Raw genomic sequence first — 22519 nt, 5'->3', positions numbered from 1 at the left:
GGTTGTCATGCAACTTACGGTAGGCTCGTTCCACAAAAACGCCGGCTGCGATTCCATAAAAGATGAGAACACAAGCGATGTGCCGCCGATAGTTCTCGATAAAACGCTTGAACTGTTGAATTTTCTGCTGCATCTTGCTCCGGATGTACTTCTCCCGCTTCGCTTCTGTGAAGGGTTTAGGATGGTGGTAAGGAGACCTGTGAGGAGATTTCAAATGCCAAATTATCGTGATGTCCTGCCTATAGACTCATGTTATTTCTTCCCATCTCTCATGTGCTCTCTCTGCGCTCCTGAAGGCACCACCTCATAGATAGATGAATGAGCCCATGGAGTGTATATAATCAGACTGTTCAACTTCAGGAGGAAGACCAGGCAGTGAAGATCATTAGATTGCTCATGTTTGAGAGGAAAAACTCAGCCAATAAATGCTATTGAACTATTCATCTCTGGGAAGGTGTTCAGGCAATGAACATAATTAGGCTCAAAAAATGCACTTATGGAGAACTCAGTAGGTCAGGCAGCATCTGTGGAGGGAAATGGACAGTCAACTTTTCAGGTTGAGACCCTTCATTTGAATGTGAAATGTTGATTGTCCATTTCTCTCCACAGATGCTGCTCGATCTGCTGAGTTCCTCCTGCAACTCATTTTTTCGCTACAGGTTCCAACATCTGCAGTCTCTTGTGTCTCCAATGTAATTGAGCTATCCAGCTCCACCAAGTGAATCGCATTGGGTTTTTTGCCATTGGGAGGAAGAACTCAGCTATTGAATGCTATTAGACCATCTATCTCTGGGATGAAGTGTTCAGGCACAGCAAGCAATCTGCTGGAGGAACTCAGTGGGTCAAACGGCATCTGTGGGAGGAAAGGAATTGTCGACGTTTCGGGTTGAAACCTGACATCAGATGCTGCCTGATCCACTGAGTTCCTCCAGCTGCTTGTTTTTTGCTCCAGATTCCAGCATCTGCAGTCTCTTGTGTCTCAGAAATGTTCAGGCAATGACTGTAATTAGGCTTTTGAACTCTACAAGGAAGACCTCAGGCAGTGAATGTCATTGAACTGTTCTCCTCTGGGAGGATTAATTCAAGCCATCAGCTAGAGAGGGCAACGGTCTGGTGTGGTTTAGTGCACAGACCTCCGGGTTGCCACTGAGGACTATTCCACTCACAGCTGTAGGCAGCAAATTGTTGATGACTCTTGAGATGACAGGATCATCCAGCCAACGTCGACCTACAGCATCTCAAGAGCCATGCTCAGCTTTCAGGGAGCACTTGTCTCAAATAAATTTGAGGAGCAGCAAGAGAGAGCAGATGGTCAAAATGTACTGGGCAGTACATTGACACAAGAAAGCGCACCAGTATCTTTACTTTCTTAGGAGGTTAAGGAGGTTCGGCTTGTCACCGAACACTCTAACAAACTTCTACAGATGTACTGTTGAAAGTATCCTGCCTGGTTGCATCATGGTCTGGTACAGCAATTTGAATGCGCAGGAACAGAAGTAGCTGCAGAGAGAAGCAGACTGCTCAATACATCACGGGCACATCCCTCCCCACCATCGGTGGTATCAACAGGAGGTGCTGCCTCAAGAAGGCAACATCCATCATCAAAGATCCCCACCATCCGGGCCATGCCATCTTCTCGCAGCTACTATCAGGCAGGAGGTACAGAAGCCTGAAGTCCCACACCACCAGGTTCAAGAACAGCTACTTCCCTTCAAACATTCGGTTCTTGGACCAACCAGCACAACCCTAATCACTATAGTTTAGCAAAACTATGATCATTTTGATCATTTTGCACTAAAATGGACTTTGTTTTTTTTGTTCTAATTGTGTTCTTTCTTGTAATAATCATGTATAGTTTACGCTTAATTTGTTTTTCTTGTGAATGCTGCTTATCTGATGTTATGTGCCTGTGATGCTGCTGCAAGTAAATTTTTCATTGCACATGTGCACACACGTTCTTGTGCATATGCATGTGCATGTGACGAGAAGCTCAACTTTGACTTTGCCACTGGAATCTGGACGAACTCAGCAGGTCAGGCAGCAGCTGCAGAGGGAAATGGACAGTCGACGCTTTGGGTCGAGACCCTTCATGTGGACCCTTTAACTTTACTAGGCAAAGTGTTAAATTTGCTCTTCACTAGTATTTTACATGGGTTAACAACTTGATGTCCAAAACAGTGCTATAAATTTCAGATAAACGTTAACCGAGAGCAGAGTTAAACAGCACAGAGGTTGAGCCCTTACTTCTTGTTCTGTCTGTCTCTGTTTCGGAATTCCTGTCCAACCTGTTCCACTGGAGTCTCCTGGATGTTCCTATTAGTATGTGGAGAACAAGAATGTTATTCATCAGCCACAAGGGAGTCTGTTTCATTCACAACTGAAGTGCCAGGCCCTGTAACCCAGCACATGCACAAACCACAAGGCTTACTCAGAGAATGAGGGAACCCAGAATCCTGGTTACTTGCATTATTCAGATCAATTGTCAGAGCTAAGTGGAATCAAATTTCTCAACATGGTGCTCCTGATTTTCTGGTCATTAAACATAATCTATGGAAAACCATGTGCCAGGGGAACAGTTAATCCCCACAACCAACTCTGCAATAAGATTCCACTTCAGAAATGTAGTGTTATTAGCTCAAATGCACTTTATCTAACGTGGAGAATATATTATGAATTACTGCCTTGTACTGAAGAAGTTCACCCCGAATAAAATTGTTGCTGGTGGTCAGAGTTGGGTTGTCAGTGTGATAGATTCCTGCACTGAAAGAGGCCATTTGTCCCATTGTGTCCGTGTTGTTGTTGGCAGAATCATGGATGGTGACGAGGAGGCATACAGGAGTGAGATAGGTCAACTGGTTGAGTGGTGTCATAGCAATGAACTTGCAGTCAACGCCAGAGAGACTAAGGAACTGATTGTGGACTTTAGAAAGGGGAAGTCAGGTGAACACACACCAGTCCTCATTGAAGGGTCTGTGGTGAGAAGTTCCTGGGTGTATCTCGGAGGATCTATCCTGGGCCCAGCAAGTAGATGGAACAACAAAGAAGGTGCACAGACATCTCTACTTTCTTAGAAGTTTAAGGAGATTCAGCATGTCTTTGAAGACTCTCACAAGCTTCTACAGATGTACAGTGGAAAGCATCCTGACTAGTTGCATCACTGCCTGGTATGGGAATTCCAATGCACAAGAACACAAGAGGATACACAGAGTGGTGGACTCAGCCAGTTCCATCATGGGTACACCTCTCTCCACTGTCAAGGACATCTACAAGAGGCAATGTCTCAGGAAGGCGACATCCATCATCAGGGACCCCCACCATCTGGGCCGTGCCCTCTTCTCGATGCTGCCATCAGGCAGGAAGTACAGGAGCCTGAAGACCCCACACCTCAAAGTTCAACAACAGCTTCTTCCCCACTGCTGTCAGGTTCTTGAACCCACCTGAAAAACTATAACACTGCCCCGGACTATTTTTTTTCATTTCTCTCAATCTTGCATTTGTTGTTGACATTTGAACACATGTAAATTATGTATAATATGAATTAATTTCAGGTTATGTTAACTTATGTTTGTCTTCGTCTTGTAATACCCTGTGTTGCTGCTACAAAAAAGCTAATTTTCATGGAGTTCTGGCCAAGGTCTTGCTGGCCTAGTCTCCAGAGGGGGACTTGAATATACACCATTCTGACTCAATGGACAAAGTTTGGTTGGCGCTCTGGCGTGTTCTGATTAATTCTTTAAACACAGAAATATTCAACTTCTGTCCCACAGGATCATAGGATTTTAGAGCATATGTTCTCTGAAAGAGCATCTTCTTAGTTCTACCTCCCTACTTTTCAGCAGTAACCCTGTAAGTTTGTCATTGGCAAGCATTGGTTCGAATAAAAAGAACCTCAAATAACTCCCTTCTAAAAGAGTTTGTGGAATAAGCTACCAATGCTTTTTTCAGGTCTCAGATCCCAACAATTCACCCGGTGAAAATGTGCTCCCCACACCCTGCTAACAGGGAAAATAGAAGCACAAATGGGTCTTTTTCTGAGTGGGAAGGAGTTTACTGTTGCCTATGAATGAGGAAAAGTTGTACCGGTTAAGAGCTGGAGTGTATTAGACTCAAACGTTCAAGATCGTGAGGTGTGGCTGTGAGACGATGCTTGCTCCATGGTAAATTCAAGAACGAAGACTCACTGTTTAGTCATAAGATGGTATGCAAGACAGGTTTTTCACTGTGCTTCGGTAAAAGTGACAATAATAAACCAATACCAATACCACCTAGAAGGGCTGTTTGAAACAATAAACAGTACGCTGGAAGAACTCAGCGGATCAAGCAGCAGCTATGGAGGCAGAAGGGACATGTTGACATTTTGGGTCGAGACCCTGTTTCAGGACTGAGAGGGAAGAGGAGAGATCGTCGACACATAGCAGTAGGGGGGAGGGCTGGGAAAGAGACGGGGATGGGTGGAACCAGAATGGGAGAGGGAGATGGACAGAAAGAAGCGGAAGGGGGAAGGGGAGGGAAGGTGAACAAAGAGGGAAGTAAAATAGGCAGACAGGTGAGTGTGTGAGGGAGAACAACACCAGGGGTGTGGGCTGTTCTTCGAATTTGCCTTTGGCCTCTCCATAGCAATGGAGAAGGCCGAGGACAGACAGGTCAGTGCGGGAAAGGGAAGAAGAGTTAAGATAACATGCAATTATTAACCCTTTAACAAGTTCCTGTTTTTAAAGGGTCATTTAGATGTGAAATCTTTACTCACTTGTATGGGTTTTTGAGGAAGGAAACTCGCTGGAACTTGCTGGCTTTATCTCGGATGTCCAAACCTAAACAGAAGAAGGTAACATCAACTCCGTTCATTACAGTACTGTGGAGGGTGTGGTTACTGTTTCGGGTGATTTGTGTATTTACTGACTTATGAATAAAATCAACTAATGGACGTCTGTAAAAACAGAACCTGTTTGTAATCCAGGGACGGGTTGTCGTATGGGGAAAGGTTTGACAGACTAGGCTTGTATGTGCTGAAGTTTGAACAGTGAGAGGTGACTTGATTGAAACATGCAAGATCCTGAGGGGTTTTGACGGGTTGGATGTGAAGGGAATATTTCAGTGGGTGAGTACAGAGCTAGGGGCTACTGTTTAAAAATAAGGGACAGAGGAGGCAAAATGTTATTCTCCCAGAGTGTCATGAATCTTTGAAACTCTCCTCCTGAAAGGGGAGCGGAAGAAGAGTGGTTAAATATTTGTAAGGCAGGGGTAGTTTCAAGGGGGTGAAACATTACTGTGGGTAGACAGGAAGACAGGGTCAAGGTTACAGTCTGATTAGCGTCATCATATTGAATGCCAAGACAGATTCAAGGGGACAAGTGGTCCATTCCTGACCTTGACTCTTATGTCTGTGTTGTATGTATGAAAGACGGGCATGGTATTAGCACAGAAGGAGGGCATTGTTTGAAAACATAGCACCGGAATCCACATATGTGCTGCGACGGGCATGGTATTAGCACAGAAGGAGGGCATTGTTTGAAAACATAGCACCGGAATCCACATATGTGCTGCGACGGGCATGGTATTAGCACAGAAGGAGGGCATTGTTTGAAAACATAGCACCGGAATCCACATATGTGCTGACAACACTTTGCTCTACCCACCACTACCTCTGTGTGCCGATTATCACTGGAGGAACAGAGCTGTCCTCCAACTCATTCTTGGGAAGTCTAAAGCCATTGCCCTCAATCCTATGCCAGTGTCAGGCCTGGCCCCTTTATTTATTAAAGGGATTGCTGACCTTTCACATTGAGCTGAGCAAACTGCAATTCATCTCCATGATCCCGGAACAAATAATGGAAGTCCTCCCAGGTGAGTTCATCTTTGTCTTGAAATCCCGCTTCCTTGAAAAGTGAATTCATGATCTCATCTGCCTGCATTTTTGATAAGCAGTTGTGGGCGATCTCAATGAAGGACCTGGAGGAACAAAGTGTGAATGATGCCTGTCTCCACAAGACCAAAGTCAGGTTAACCCTTGAGAAGCAAAAGTACTCCAGTAGTACTAAGCATTGTAGACAGAATCAAAAATGTTAAATCACAAGTGTTGGGGACATTTTCTAATAGGAAATATTTTTTAAGGCACTAACATTGTACTACTGGTTTCCGCTTTGTATACACAAAGTCATCAGAAAATAAGAGCAGGAGTAGGCCACTCAGCCCCTCAAACTTGCCCAGCTATAGTCAACACGATCATGGTTGATCTGCCACTGGACTTATCTCCTCCTCTGTGCCAGTTCCCCATAGTCCTAATTCCCTGATCTTTAAACAAAAATATCTACTTCTCCACTAAATACCGCCAATAATCAAGTCTCCACTGAGGCAGAGAATTCCAGATATTCACCAGCCTCTGCAAGAAGAAGTTCCTACACCCCTCAGTTTTAAATGCCTGCCCCTAATCTTGTAACCATGTTAGATAAGCATATGGAGGAATTTAAAATAAGGGGATATATGGGAGGAAGGGGTTAGATAGCCTTAGGCGTGGTTTAAAGGTCGGCACAACATGGTGGGCCGAAGGGCCTGTATCGTGCTGTATTGTTCTATGGTTCTATGGTTCCAGTGTTTGAGATTCTCCCATTAGTGGATTCTTTTTGCCATTGATCTATATCAAGGGGGAACCTACAGTGGCCAAATAGCCCACTGGCTCATGTTTGTCACAGGGAAGTAGACCGGAGGTCCTGGGGGAAACCCACGCAGCCACAGAGAGAACATGCAAACTCCACAAGGACAGTACCCAAGGCCAGGATCGACCCCGAATAGCCTGGGGCTGTGCAATCTTCTGCTGCCCATAACAGAAAAAGTCATGACTGAGTACAGAATGAAGCCAATTGGAAGTTAACAGAAGAGACCCATGTGATTAAGTTGACTTTGGTTTGGTGCTGTTGGTGTGGAGAAGAAACGTTGAAGACTTATTTGTTTCTTGAACTCTTTCTTGCACATATAACATTTCTAGTGTGAGCTTTCAAACAGTTCTTTTTAAAAACCCAGAAGATCTTCAAGATGGAAGAAATCTGTCTGCGTTTACCTCAACAATACAGAAAATTCCTCTTTCAATAGGAATCCATTTCCGTCGACATCATACATCTGGAACATGATCTTAGACTTCTCTTCAGGAGACCCTGCGAGCAAAACCCATGAGAAATAGATTGGTCATGTTGCAGCCTTCAACATCGAATTCTCCAACTTCAGATAACTTGCTCTTTCTTTCTGTCTGAATCGGATCTGGCCAGTGATCCACCTGGCTCATTTTTTCTATTCCTCTGTTGGTAAAACATGACTTGCTGGGCATGTCCCACAGCCCTGCTATTTGCAACACATAATAGACAAAAAAGCATAATCTGCTTCTAACTGTAATGTTCAATGACCATTTGGTCTCATCCTATCACATATATTCCCTTTGTCCTATCCATCCCACCCCAACGTTCTCTCCAAATTGAAAATTAACAGGCTTTCTCTCTTTCCCAGTACTGAAGAAGAGTCTTGGACCAGAAACTTTAACTCTGTTTCTCTCTCCACAGATGCTGCCTGGCCTGCTGAGTGTGTCTAGCATTTTCTGTTTTTACTTCCGATTTCTGGCATCTGCAGTTTTATTGATTTTCATTCACTTTGACACAAGAAGAAATTTCTCAGAGTCATAATTGTACAGCACAGAAATAAGCCCTTTGGCCAATCTTGTCCATGACAACCATCAAATATCCATCTATACTAATCCTATTTGCCAGCATTTGAGTCATAGAACTAAAAAAAATTCTCTGAAATATTAGCAAACAATAACAATTTGCATGATCATTAAATTACCTTAAAAGTGACTCATTTTTATGAAGTATTAGCAAACATTACTAACAGGTTTAGAGAGCACCTTTATTGTAGTTAAACCTCTCTCTGGCAATTATCCAAATTGAGACACAGGACATAATTGCACAATCAAAATCATTGCAGCACTTTGGGATTTACAAATTAACTTCTAGATTTTCCAAACAAATGGTTTGCATTAAGTGCCAATTCAAATTGGACCACTTCCATGTTGGTCATGGGAGTGTATAGAGTTTCATAGAGTAATTTTATTTGTTTATATCATAGATAATTAAAGTTCCTGAATTAAGAGCTGAAGTTTCAGCTCATCTTCATGTTGTGTTCTATAAAACTGGCATGTGTCACGAACAAGGTTTCTTTTTAAATGCTTTCAATTCATATAACATTTACACATGATTACACATCCTGAATGTGTGCTAAAGGAAACACAAGAACGGTGACCACACATGCTGGAAGGATGTCAAGCACTGCTCACTGCGTTCATACCCACTAATGTCAATTTATTCTTAACTCAATCAATTTCGATACAAGACGGACTGGTCACACATGGTGTCCCATGCGCTAAATTGTGTCCTCACACACAAGACAGCTTCAAAGCAGTGCAGTCCATCAAGTGAATTCCTTATGCAAGCCTCAGTTATATCCAATGAGCTCAGGACTTACACCCTAACTTTATGAGAATCAATTAAACAAAGTACTATCTATAAACCGGAATCTGCTTTGTAGATTGCTCCTGGATGAATGACTTTGATGCAACGCACAGTGTATCAGGAATCCCATTACACATACTCATCAGAAAGCAACAAACAATCTGCTGGAGGAACTCAGCGGGTGGAGGTTTCGACTTGAAATTTGACCCAAAACATCGACGATTCCTTTCCTCCCACAGATGCTGCTCAACCTGCAGAGTTCCTCCAGCAGATTGTTTGTTGCTCCAGATTCCAGCAACTGCAGCCTCTTATGTCCCCAGCAGAAAGCACTGGCTCGTTCACATTTATCATTGCTGCATATCTCTGCAGGATCCAAAAGGTTAAAATAAAGTGGTGTTACCATAATAACTCCCCTTTACCTTTCATGAATATGATCAAAATATCGAAGAACTCTCTGAAGGATAGGTAACCATTTCCATCTTTGTCTGCTAGAGAGAACATCTGCTCAACGAACATGGAATTATCCTTTAATCCCAAAGCATTAGCAAACTCCACCCGCGTTAGCTCGCAGTTCAGAGACTCCTTTGTCTTCCTTGATATCTCAGTGTTGAAATCCCCAGCATCCGACCTGTCGATCTCCAGAACCTATAGAGTAAATAAAGGAACTTACATTCATATAGCACCTTTCCCAACCTCAGGTTGTCCCTGTTTACTTCCAGCTGACTTGGTCTTGCTGGAAACCCACCAGCCAATCTGCAGACAGCAAAATCCCAGATGTGTCAACAACTGCACAATTTACTTTTAGCCATGTTGTCAGTTACTATTGGCTGGCTCCAGAAAGAACTTTCCCTTTAAGGCAGAGCGATGGGATGTCTCACTGAGTGTTTGACGTCTCTAGGCCTGTACTCAGTGGAGTTCAGAAGGATGAGGGTGGATCTCATCGAAACCTGCCGGATACTGAAAGAGAGGATGTAGAGAGTTTAGAGTGGATGTACAAAGGCTGTTTCCATTTGTAGAAGAGTCTGGGTTCCAAGGTCACAGCCTCAGAGTAAAGGGCCTTTAAAACTGAGATGAAGAGGAATTTCTTCCACCAGAGGGCGGTGAACCTGTGAAATTCGTTGCCACAGAGGGTGGTGGAGGCCAGGTCATTGGGTGTATTTAAGGCAGAGATTGATAGGTTCTTGATTGGTAAGGGGGTTAAGGGTTACAGGGAGAAGGCAGGAAAATGGGATTAAAAATATTAGCCATAATCGAATGGTGGAGCAGACTCAATTGGCAGAAAGGCCTAATTCTGCTCCTAGATCTTAAGGTCTCATGAGAGGGTAGGTATGCCTTCAGTTTAATATCTCATCAGGAAGTATGCATCTTTGAAAATGCAGCACTCCCTCAGTACTGGACTGTAGTACCAGCCTAGGTGTTTGGATAAGTTTCTTGGGTGAGGCTACATGGAATTTGATCCTCGGGAGTTTCGATATGACAGAAAAGGAGAAAGGAGTCGTAGTTGCTGGGGGAAGTCAGACAAACATTTTAATGCAGTTTCTTATCCATTGACCTCCCTATTCTAAAGCTAATATATATGGTTATCAAGAGGGGGATCTTTCTGTCATTAAATTGGCCCTCACTCCCCTGTCTCTTCAATGTAGAAAGGGTACTTGTGGGTGAGGTTCCTGGATCTCTCGCACCTTCAGGAGCCATCTCCAGTGTGAATTATCCCCCGTGTGACTTAAATAGAGGAAACACTTCACATTTTGCCATTTTCGTCCTACCTGTGCAAACACTCTCCGAAAAAACGTATCTAAGATTTGGCTTCGCTGCTGTTTAGTGACCGCTTCTTTGAAGATTGTTCTCTGACTTGTCTCAGTCAGGAGCAGGTGGGCTCCATTTTTACAAAGATTGTCCCTCAGCTGTTCAATGAAATCATAACGGTCCTCTTCTGTGTCAAACAACAGCACCTAATACAGGGCAGAACCAAAAACAACACAGCCACTGATAACACCATTGCGTTGGACTTCCACCATCTGGTACCATTAGCCAAACTTCCGTCTTGTTAGTTTAGTTTTCTCAAATGCATGTAAGACTCAATAATTGTAACAGAATGGTGGTGGGGAGTAGGGAAGGTGTACAGATGTTAATATTATACTATTTATAATAAAACTCAGTCACCCTGATCATATGACAGAACGTTATATAGAGGCAAGTACATGTTAGTTTTCGTCTACTAGACACTATGCAGTAATATCATAAATTAGGTAGTGTAAGAAATAATGCCTTGTTGCTTGCCTATCTGCTCAACCTGTTCTTCTCTGAAGAAGACCCATCCTGGTGAGAATTTCATGAGTAAAGTTGGCTCTGATCTGATTGGACAGGCCCTGTACAGAATTGGGCATTCCAGTGGTAAATCCTACAGAAATGCTTTGACGACTGTTAAGCCACAACCACAGGCTGAACCGGCTGTCAAGCAGCCCAAGCACTTGTGAACCTTTCTGCTGTGCCAATGAAACAGAGACTAACAGGGTGGGAGTCCTCCCACTTTTCTACTCATTGGAGAGTTGGGTTAAATGGGTCATTTCCAGGCTGACAACCTGTAACTGGTGGATCAGTACAGTCTAAATTTGGCGTCCAAGAAAGTACCAAGAGCATTGCACCAAATTTGCTGGTGATACAAAGAAAAGCAAGATAGCAAGTTGTGAGTAGGATGCAAAGTGTTTGCAACAAGTAGGGATCGATTCAAGTGAATGGGTGAAAATGGACGATAATCTGGGCAAATGTGAGGTTTGGTAGGAAGGATAGACACATTGTTTAAATGTAAGGAGACTACAGAATGTTGCTGTACAGAGGGATCTGCTGTCATAGAACGTGATACATAAAAAGTTAGTGTGTTGGTACAGCGAGTAATGTTGGTCTTTATTGCAAAAGGGTTCAGAGGAAGCTTGCTTCAAGCCTACAAGAGACTGGCGAGACTACATCTAAAGTACGACACACAGTTTTAGTCTAAAAAGTTGAAACTAAGAACTTCCTTGCAACAGCTTCACAGACACATAGCTTCAGATAAGCAGCATTCACAAGAAAAAACATAAACAAAACATAATTTATACACAATTTTTTCAAGAAAGAATGCAATTGGAATAAAAGGAACACAAAATCCATTTTAGTGCAAAGTGGTCATAGTGTTGCTAAACTGTAGTGATTAGGATTTTGCCAGTTGGTTCATGAACCGAATGGTTAAAGTAGCTGTTCTTGAACCCGGTGATGTGGGACTTCATGTAATGAGGTGATTCATAAAAGATTTATTGTTTATTACTGCGATGGAGGCTTTGTGTCATGAGCAAAGCTGAACTCATTGGGCCTGTCTGCCTCCACTATATTTTTCTGTAATGTTACTGTTACTAAGAAAGTACAGTGTTATTGTTTTTCCTTTTTGTACCTCCTCGATGTACTTCTGTACGGAACGATCTAAACTTTTCACTGTATCTCGATAAATGTGACAACAGTAAACCAATTACCAAACTTATCGGAGTTTCAAAGAACAACAGGTGATGTAATGAAACAATTGGATAATGAGGGGGCTTGTCGGGGTAAATGCTGTGAGGGTACTTCCTCTCATGGGAGGAACCTGGGACCACAGGCCATGGTTTCAAAATAAGGGGTCAGCTGAAGAGGTACTTGCTGCCCCAGAGGATTGTGATGCTTTGGAATTTGCTGCTCTGCAAAGCTTTGGAGGCTGAATCAGTGACTGTATTCAAGGTTGAGATAGGCAGATTTTTGGAGGTTCAAGGCTTATGGGAAGCAGGGAGCTCAGACCAAGATCTTAGTCAACGGTGGGGCAGCTTGGAGATGCCGTATAGTTGGCTCCTGTTTCCTTTATGTTAATTTGGAACTGTAAATGTAGGAAAATTGTCAATGAACCCAGCAGGAAATGTGGATGAAATGTCTTTTCCCAGAGAGTGGTGGGAATGTGGGGCACTAACAAAGTGAGTTCATGCGGTATCCGCGGGCACCCTGGTTGAGTTCTGTGATCGGTGGGCCCCTCAGGGGATTGCGTGTGTCGTGGACGGTGAAAATGCAACTCTCATCTGAAGCGTTGCGTGTGCGTTTAGTGGATGTTAGTTAGCGTTATTGCTGTAGTTATGTGGTTTGCATAGTTCTTCTTCTACTTTCTGTACGAGTTGTAGTATTTTGACACTGGATGTCCTTTTGTAGCGCTTTTAGCAAATAAACATTTGTAAAATAGAAATAACAAAGTGAGTGCGGTGGTAACAGAGACATCACTCAGGGGAAGCTGGATAAACACTCAGGAGAGAAAGGAATAGAAGGATTTGAGCATATGCTTAAGAAGCATAGCTGGAGGTTCTAGTGGTGTATTGACACAAGGATGGACCATTTGGGCTAAATACCCGTTTTATACACAAATGGGTAGAAGATACTGAGGTGCAGGAACTCAGTAACAAGCAGAGATGCTCACCAGATCATACTCTTTGGGAACCTTAAGCAGCAAAACCCTTTGATCATTGTTTGATATGATAACGTGCATGTCCTTGGTGACATTAATGATGCGGATTGGGGAACGCTTGCTGTCCAGGACCCTGATGCAATAATTGGGATCGAAGCAAAGGTCCACCTGTCGAAGTGACTCGTTGGGTCCTTGCCATTCGGAGGCTGAAGATCGGAACAGACGGTGCGGTTAGTAGGCAGGATCTGAGCTCATATTGGATAAGAAGATTAAGTAGTATTAGAACATTACAGCACAGTACAGGCCCTTCTGCCCACGATATTGTGCCAACATTTTATCCTGATCTAAGATTTATCTAACCCTTCCCTCCCACATAGCCCTCCATTTCTCTATCATTCATGTGTGGCGACACTTGCGGGCTGCCTCCAGAATACTACGCAAAAAGATGTGTTTCACTGTGTGTTTTGACGTACATGTGACTAATAAAGGTATCTTGTCTTATCTTATCTATCTAAGAGTCTCTTACATGTCTCAAATATATCTGCCCCCACAACCTCTGCTGGCAGTGCGTTCCATGCACCCACCACTCTCTGTGTAAAATACTTGCCTCCTACATCCCCCCTATACCTTCCTCCAATCACCTTAAAATTATGCCCCCTCATGTGAGCCATTTCCACCCTGGGAAAAAGTCTTTGACTGTCCACTCGATCGATACCTCTTATCATCCTGTACACCTCTATCAAGTCACCTCTCATCCTCCTTTACTTCAAAGAGAAAAGCCCTAGCTCACTCAACATATCCTCATAAGACATGCTCTCCAATCCAGGCAGCATCCTGGTAAATCTGCTCTGCACCCTCTCCAAAGCTTCCACATCCTTCCTATAATGAGGCGACCAGCAATTTGATCTTCAGGATGTGGTTATCACAGACAACATCAACATTTAATTGTCCATCCCCAATTGTCCCTTATAAATCGAGTGGTTTGCTGAGCTATTTTGGAATCAATCACATTGGTGGAGTCTAGAGACACGTAAAGGCCTGAGTAGGGAAGGATGGCAGATTTCCTTCCCTGAACACCATTAGTGAACCAGACAGATTTAAATGACAGTCCAGCGGTTTTTGCGATCATCGTTACAAGTAATTAGTTGCTGTATACTTCCATAAGATATAGGAGCAGAATGAGACCATTCAGCCCATTGAGTCTGCTCTGCCATTCAATCATGGCTGATTTTTTTTCAACCCCATTCTCCCACCTTCTCCTTAACCCCCTTACCAATCCAGAACCTATTGATATCTGCCTTAAATACACCCAATCACTTGGCCTCCACGGCCCTCTGTGGGCTTGTGCTTCCTACCTCCACCACTGAAAGTTCGGGCCCTGATTCTTACACTGGCCCCTAAATCTCCAAGTTCCCAACCAGCAGAAGTGTGTCCCTGTTCAGAAAACTTTGATTAAATCATCTCTTAACCTAAATTACCACCTTAGTTTATGTAATGTCCTCTTGTAACTTAACCATTGGGAATCCAGATATCATACTGGTAGGTCTACAGTGGACTCCCACCTGGGTCAATATATCCTTGCTAAAGGTATTCAAAGTTATTTTTTATTCCTTTTTGTCAATTTGTTTTGGGTCCAACTTGGAGATAACTGAGGCAATGTAAGGTCCTTTGAAATCGATGAAGGTAAAGAAAAACTAGGTAGAAGCAGTGGTGTGTCAGTGGGCTTCGGACTTCTGTGCCTCCAAGGGGCAGATTACAGGCCAATGCACTCCAGTGTTGGAATGTACACCATCCAGTCATGGTTCTGTAACATACTGAGGCAAGAGGGAAGACATATTTCATATCCAGCTAATCAGTTCTACACATCTACACATCACCAATAGCCTGTCCTGGTCCAACCAGGTAAACACCATGGCCAAGAAAGCTCACCAGCGCCTCTACCTCCTTGGGAGGCTGAAGAAATTTGGCATGTGCCCTTTGACACTCACCAACTTTTATCGATGCACCATAGAAAGCATCCGATCTGGATGCATCATGGCTTGGTATGGCAACTGCTCTGCCCAGGACCGCAAGAAACTGCAGAGAGTTGTGGACACAGCCCAGCATGTCACAGAAACCAGCCTCACCCCCATGGACTCTGTCTATACCTCTTGCTGCCTTGGTGAAGCAGCCAGCATAATCAAAAACCCCACCCACCTGGGTCATTCTCTCTTCTCCCCTCTCCCAATCAGGCAGAAGATACAGGACCCTGAGGGCACGTACCACCAGGCTCAAGGACAGCTTCTATCCCACTGTGATAAGACGGCTGAACAGTTCCCTTATACAATGAGATGGACTCTTGACCTCACGATCTACCTTGTTGTGACCTTGCACCTTATTGTCTACATGCAGTGTACTTCCCTGTAGCTGTGACACTTTGTACTCTGTTATTGTTTTTACCCTGTACTACATCAATGCACTCTGTACTAACTCAATGTATCTGCACTGTGTAACGAATTGACCTGTACGATCGGTATGCAAGACAAGTTTTTCACTGTACCTCCGTATAAGTGACAATAATAAACTGATACCAATACATCTAACTAAATCTGAGTTGGCTCGTTGACCATCACTAAAACGGTAATTGATGGTTTTATTATTACTTTATTTTAAATTAATTTTAATGAAATGATGTAGATTGAACAGGCAAGTGTTTCTTTTACACAGAACAGTAAGTGCTTGGAACAGGTTGCTGGGGGGTGTGGTGGAAGCAGATACGATAGTGGTGCTTAAGAGGCTGTTAGACACGTGAATGTGCAGGGAATGGAGGGATATGGAACATGTGCAGACAGAAGAGATTTAGTATAATTCAGCATCGTGTTCAGTGCAGACATTGTGGGCTGAAGGGCCTGTTTCTGTGTTGTTCTCTGCTCTAAGCTCTATGAATGTGCTTACTTATTTAAATGTTTTCAAGTGTTGCTCAATATTTCCAACCATCAGACATTTAGAAACAGTGGACAAGCCTCTGAGTGTGAGCTATTAGAAGGTCATTGGTGGAGTCCTTGGGTGGGTTCTTGGTGGAACAGCCATGCTGGCAAGGCTGGCAGGGCACCAGGAACCTTACAACTGGTACTTGCAGCCACGGGCATCCCACCAGAGGAGAACATGAGGAACGGGCTAGGGACAGGCACAGTTTGGCACTAGAATGTTCCCTGACTGGATGAGATGTAAGAAGTATCAGGACCAAAGGCTGACCCCACAATCCCAGAAGACCCTTCCCCTTGATGGAGGCATAGTTTGATGGTTGAGGGTTAGGTTCATATCACTCTACATTATCATCCATATTCCATTCACAAGTGTTTCCCTCTTGGAACCAGGTGAGGGATGACACTTCCTTCCCACTTATGGAGCCTCCACTAACAACTAACGCTGAATAATCTCCAATTTCCCTGTTTTCCAATTGAAATTAATTCATTGCAATACCCACTTCCCCTTGATTACCTCCTTTCTCACCATCATCAAAGGATTGTGTCAATAAGATTGGTGATACATAGAATAGGTCTGCTGGCATTTGTGAATTTTACTTCAACACATTCTTCACCTCATTTTCCTCCTACAATGTTAAGCCTTGCTGAGATTGTCTACTCGAAAATTTCTACTTAAAGAGAGCTCAGTCAGGTCAGGTCATGGGACCACCATTGTCTTGGCCTGACATTAACTTGACAAGGAGATCAGGCGAATGAAAGCACACAGCTCAGTTAACCGTAATCTTTAGATACTGAAGTACTTTCTCCCATAAAAACAAGGATCAGGTTACCTCTGATTCCTGCTCCAGATTCATTCTTCTTTTTTACAGACTCCTGCCTGTTCATATTTTGTAGTTTCTTGAACTGTGTTTTACGATAAAAAGCTACTGCATAGGCAGGGATCAGGCACACTGGAAAACAAAGGATGATTTTCAGGTCTTCATAAATCAAGTCATTTATTTCTTTGATAAATAAAGTCTGACACAGAATTCTTTCTCATTTAGCAGTGCTTCACCAAGGTAGTTGTATGTCATGTCATAACAGAAAAGAGACAACATTCACTTAAAGAATATATTGTGCAATATCTAGAAATCTTGTTCTATAGCCAATACATTCCTTTGGAAATGCATTCGCTGTTTATAATGTAGTAAATCTCAGCTAACTCGTGCGCTCCCACAAAGAGCAAAGCTTAATTAATTTGTCTGGGCAGTGTCAGCTGAGGGATTAATGCAAGCTGGTCAAAGGTATTCTCAGAAGCATCTTCAAGTTGGTAGGAGACAAAGATAAGTGGGAAGGTGGAGCGATAGATATTGCTTCTGTTTTTGACCAATAGAATTCTTCTAAGCAATTATTTTATTGCTTCGAAATCTGTTAGCTGAAGGGTGGAGCAATTTGGTTTGGAAATAATTGTTTGCCCTTGCATGTCTTGGGATACTGAAGATCCTGACAGTTACATACGAAAGTACCTCATTTTGTTGGGAGTTTTTGGATTAGACCTGGTGAGGTTCAGCCGATGGCTTTGCTGGTTCTGACAGCTGTACACTGTTTCTTATTGGTCCTCATATAAGCAAATAAACAGATAGTGCTATCAACAGAATCACTTTATTGAAGGCAGTAACTCTGGGAGGACCACAGTGGCACAGCTCGGAGACCCGCTGCCTCAGCTCCAGTGACCTGGGTCCAATCCTGACCTCTGAAGCTGTCTGTGCGGAGTTTGCACGTTCTCCCTGAGACCAAATGGGTTTCCCCCAGATTCTCTTGTTTCCTCTCACATCCTGAAAATGTGTAGGTTCGTGGGTTAATTGGCTCTCTCTAAATTGCCCCAAGTGTGTAAATGGGTGTAGGATCTGGGGGGGTGGGGGGGGGGGGAGTGGAGTTGATGGGAAGATGGGGAGAATAAAATGGGATTAGTGTAGGATTGGTTTAAGTGGATGCTTGATAGTTAGCACGGATCTGGTGGACCAAGGACTTCTTCTGTGCTGTTTACTCCGTGACATGATAGACAGCAGGGTTCAGTATCAAGTCAAACCACGTGGTGCACTCAGTTCACTTATGTGCACGCACTCCACTGCTTCCCCTCAAAACAAACTCATGCCAATTGTTAACTACTTACATGGATAAAATTATACAGTTAACTGCTTACATTAATATTAAGTTGTAAGTTTAAACAACTATAAATTGAATCAATCTATGAGTCCAAACTCTCCACCGTAAGCTGCTCTGAAGTATCTCTGAAGTAACTACTCCTGATGCCAGTAATTCCAGAGGATCACTTCCACAGTTGGCTTCTCATCTCCTGTATTGCAACTATTGCTCCAATAAAGTTATCTTCACCACTGTTAATACCTTCTTTTACCTGTCCTATATCATCATCTCCTTGGTGGCACCTGTATGTATTAAGCTGCCTATATAAAACTTAACACCAATAACTCTTACCAGTAGTTCCAGTCACGATAATTATACCTTGCATTTATTTAATTATGGAATACCATGACCTCAGTTGCAATAAATCTCTAGTTGATTTTTAAAGTGTTCCAACTTTGTGCCTCAGCCTTAGACAGTACCAGACTGAAAGGTATTTACTACCTCCTTGTTTGAGACCTCATCTGTCATTTGTAGCACTAGTAGACGCAGCAACATAAATAAATGTGGATCTTCCTGTCCGAAAATCTGGGAGTGTTGCGGAACAGAGGGACCTTGGAGTTCAAGTACATGGTTCCCTGAAAGTGGAATTGCAGGTAGACAGGGTGGTGAAGAAGGCTTTTGGCATTCTGGCCTTCATCAGTCAGGGTATTGAGTATAAGAGTTGGGAGGTCATGGTATGGTTGGACAGGACACTGATGAGACCGCACTTGGAGCATTGTTCTCAGTTTTGGTCGTCCTGCTATAGGAAAGACGTTATTCAACTGGAAGGAGTGTAGAAAAGATCTATAAGGATGTTGCCAGGACTTGAGGGACTGAGTTATAGAGAGAAGTTTTATTCCTTGGAGCAGAGGAAACTGAGGTGACCTTATACAAAAAATACATATAGATATGGTGAATGCACTCAGTCTTTTTCCCAAGGTTAGTGAATTGGGAACTGGAGGGCATAAGCTTAAGGTGAGAGGGAAAGATTTAATAGAAACTTGAGGGGCAACTTTTTTTACCCAAAGGGTGGTATGTATATGCAACAAGCTGCCAGAGGAAGTGGTTGAAGCAGGTACAGTAATGACTTTAAAAAGACAGTTGGGCAGGTACATGGATAGGAAAGGTTCAGAAGGATATGGGACAAACACTGACAAATGAGACTACCTTTGATGGGGCATCTTGGTCAGCATGGACCAGTTGGGCCAAAGGGCCTGTTTCCGTGTTGTGACTATGCTTTAATTACTTCTGGAATTTTTGTTTGGTGTGTCTTGAACAGATCTGATCAACCTAAGAATCACCTCTGAATTGCAAAACAGGATTAGTGTGGAGAGGAGGGACATTCACTAACCTAGTGGTAAACAGCAGAGCAGCACGATGATAATCCCAAAAGGGGCTCCGCTGCCCTCGAAATAGTTCAAAGAGATCGGACCAGTGCAAGGTTCCAGGTCATAAACGGTCAACTGTCTTGGCTGTTGGCATGGGTCCCCTGTTGGAAAACAATAAGCAAGAAGGCCTTAGAATTGGAGTTATAGAGAGAGGTTTTGTCAGAAGGTAAGGAACAATTTGTTGGGGAAATTTATCATCACTAACAGCAACTGTTGATGACCAAGAGACTGTAGAAGTGTGGGGCAGCACCACAACTCTTGTTCCACTCTACCCCTTCCACTTCACATTAATATAAAATACAAAAGCTATAATTTGCATTTATATAGCACCTTTCATGATCTCTGTACACCTGCAAAGCACCTAACAGCCAATAAAGGACGTTGTCATTCTAGTAATAAAGGACATTCACCAAACAAGCAATAACAAGATAATGACATATGCATTTGTTGACAGATTAATATTGAACCTGGAGAGAGATCTCCAGACGTAAGATCTTGAACATCCACCAGAAAGAGTAAATGGCCCTTTGTTTGGTATCTCACCCAAAGTTTGGGTGAGTTTGGTAACTTGGAAAAGAAGTAACAGTGCAACACACCCTCAGAACTGCCAGAATAGAATAAAACGTCCAGAGGACATCACAGGCATATAGTCAGACAAAACTTGGAACTGACTCACATAAAGGGACTAAAGGTTCCCTCCACCACCGGGACACTGTGGCTGCTGGGTGCACCACCTACAAAATGTTCTGCTGTGGCATTTCTGACCAAACCTATGACCTCTGTCACCGAGGACCAGGGTGGCAGGTACTGGGGAACTATCGCCATCTGCTGGCTCCCTTCCCAATCGCAATGCATCATGATTTGGGAATATACAGCTGGTCCTTCATTACTGCTGGGTCTAAATTTTGGAACTTCCTTCTCAGCAGCACCATGGGTGAGCACCTTCACCAGAAGGACAAGGCGGCAGCTTATCGCCACTTTCTCAGGACAACGGGGAACAGGCAGCAAATGCTGGCTTTGCCAGAAATGCCTGCATGAAAACAAATGATTTTTTAAAGAAAGCTTAATCGAAGAGGTGGGTTTTAGGGATTGCTGTAAAGCAGGATAAAGCGGTGGCATTTTGGGAAAGGGATGGCGGAGCTTAGACCACGATTGACAAGCTGTGTCACAAGTGTAGCGGTTAGTGTGACCCTATTACAGCGCCAGTGACCCGGGTTCAATTCCCGCCGCTGTCAGTAAGGAGCTTGTACGTTCTCCCTGTGTGTCTGCATGGGTTTTCTCCAGGTGCTCTGGTTTTCTCCCACATTCCAAAGGTGTATGGGTTCGGAAGCTGTGGGCATGCAATGTTGGCGCCGGAAGAGTGGCGACACTTGCGGGCTGCCCCCAGAACATTCTCAGTAATGCTAAAAGATGCATTTCATTGTGTGTTTTGATGTACATATGACTAATAAATAAATATCTTATATCTTAATATCTAAGAGATGGAGGCAGATGAATGCAGACACAAGAGACTGCGGATGCTGGGATCTGGAGCAACACATAAGATGCTGGAGAAACTCAGCAGGTCAGGTAGCATCTATGGAGGGAAATGGACAGTCAACATTATGGGTTGAGACCCTTCCTGTGGATTCATCTAGACCTGAAACGTCGACTGTCCATTTCTCTCCATAGATGCTGCCTGACCCTTTGGATGAATGTAGACCTCTTAGTGGAATGGTGGAAGCTACAGAGCTGGGGAAGGATGATGCTGAGGAAGGGAGCTGAACGTAGGATGAAACGTTAATGGCAGGAGGCTGGTAGGTGGAAGCCCCTGTAGTCAGTAGGCATAGGAGTGATGGATGGGTGAGTCACCAGCTGTTATAGGAAAAACAATAAAAGTTCAGATCTGGAAACAGAAACTGAAACAGAAGATTGCTGGAGGAACTCAGCCAGTCAAGCAGCATCTGTGGAAAGAGAAACGAGTCGATGTTTCGGTTCAGTGATCTTCCCGTTCTTTCTCCATTTCTGAGGAAGGTTGTTGATCCAAAACATTGACTGGTTTCTCTCTCCACAGATGCTGCTTGACTGTCTGAGTTCTTCCAGCATTTCTGGGTTTGTTTTCTGCATTAGCAATTATAACTCTGTGGCAGTGACGACAAGAAAACAAGAGATAGGTGCCTTCATAAAAATCTCTGGGAACTTTCTCCTCAACCTTAAGACATTGGTGCATCTCTATACATCATTAACTTAATCTAAGGTCTTTGACCCAGATTCTTTATCAGACTAGCTTACCAGCTTTGAAGACAAAGACGTCCTTCTGAATCTCATTTTCATTTGTGTTTAAGGCATTCACCAGGACATCAAAAAAAGTAGTGTTCTGAATTTTACTGATTTCTTCGGCTGTGAATAATCTAAATCAAATGCAAAAATCAGAAAGGACTTCTGGTGAATTTACCATCACTGTATTTTGACAAAACTGAAACCATCGCAGAAATTTAAATTCTACGTTATTGGAAGTGAGTGGTTCACAAATCATAGTCTGGTTTTGACGTAAAGGGAGGCTCTTTGGCCCATTTGATCTGTGCTGGCTTGTTGTAGAGAAATCCTGTCAATCCCATTTCTCAGTGCAGAAGATGGAGAAAGTACAGCAACATTGCACAAATCCTGAACCTAAAGCAAAACAACTTTCCTTGGTGCCCTACCATTTACAGTATATATCTTATCTCTACTTAACTTTCCAAAATGCTTCACCTCATATTTGTCAGGACTAAATTTCATCTGCCAACGCTCTGCCCAACTTTCCAACTGATCTATAAGTTGCTGTTGCATTAGACAACCTTCCTTGTTATCCACAACACCACCAATTTTCATGTCATCTGCAAACTTACTAATCATACCTCCTTCATTCACATCCAAGTTGTTAACATATATCACAAACAGCAAAGGTCCAACATGCAAGATCATTTCTGTAGCATGAAACACCTCGGGGCTGTGCACAAGGGAATATCCTGGTAATGGGACAGGAAGCAAACATCGTTACCTCCCTGTGAACTAACTGACTTGGACATCTTTACAAGCACT

At 43.3% G+C, this 22519-nt stretch overlaps 1 protein-coding gene across 1 annotated transcript in view; it reads right to left on the bottom strand.

Annotated features, from left to right (window-relative positions):
- The window catches only part of LOC127585247 (dual oxidase 2-like), a 75127-nt gene that overhangs the window by 30929 nt on the left and 21679 nt on the right, over nucleotides 1-22519 (bottom strand). The window contains exons 14-24 of the mRNA XM_052042555.1: nucleotides 21731-21849; nucleotides 19423-19560; nucleotides 16739-16858; nucleotides 12955-13148; nucleotides 10259-10444; nucleotides 8912-9137; nucleotides 7055-7148; nucleotides 5774-5949; nucleotides 4748-4811; nucleotides 2245-2313; nucleotides 19-197 (exon numbers count right to left, since the gene is read on the bottom strand). Of these exons, the coding sequence (XP_051898515.1) occupies nucleotides 19-197; nucleotides 2245-2313; nucleotides 4748-4811; nucleotides 5774-5949; nucleotides 7055-7148; nucleotides 8912-9137; nucleotides 10259-10444; nucleotides 12955-13148; nucleotides 16739-16858; nucleotides 19423-19560; nucleotides 21731-21849 (1565 nt within the window). The remainder of the gene's footprint in view (nucleotides 1-18; nucleotides 198-2244; nucleotides 2314-4747; nucleotides 4812-5773; nucleotides 5950-7054; nucleotides 7149-8911; nucleotides 9138-10258; nucleotides 10445-12954; nucleotides 13149-16738; nucleotides 16859-19422; nucleotides 19561-21730; nucleotides 21850-22519) is intronic.

This window comes from Pristis pectinata, chromosome 32 (assembly GCF_009764475.1).
Source record: "Pristis pectinata isolate sPriPec2 chromosome 32, sPriPec2.1.pri, whole genome shotgun sequence".
In the NCBI taxonomy this organism is placed as follows: domain Eukaryota; kingdom Metazoa; phylum Chordata; class Chondrichthyes; order Rhinopristiformes; family Pristidae; genus Pristis; species Pristis pectinata.
Note: the sequence above shows the minus strand (reverse complement) of the source record. Positions and strands in the feature narration are given on the sequence as shown.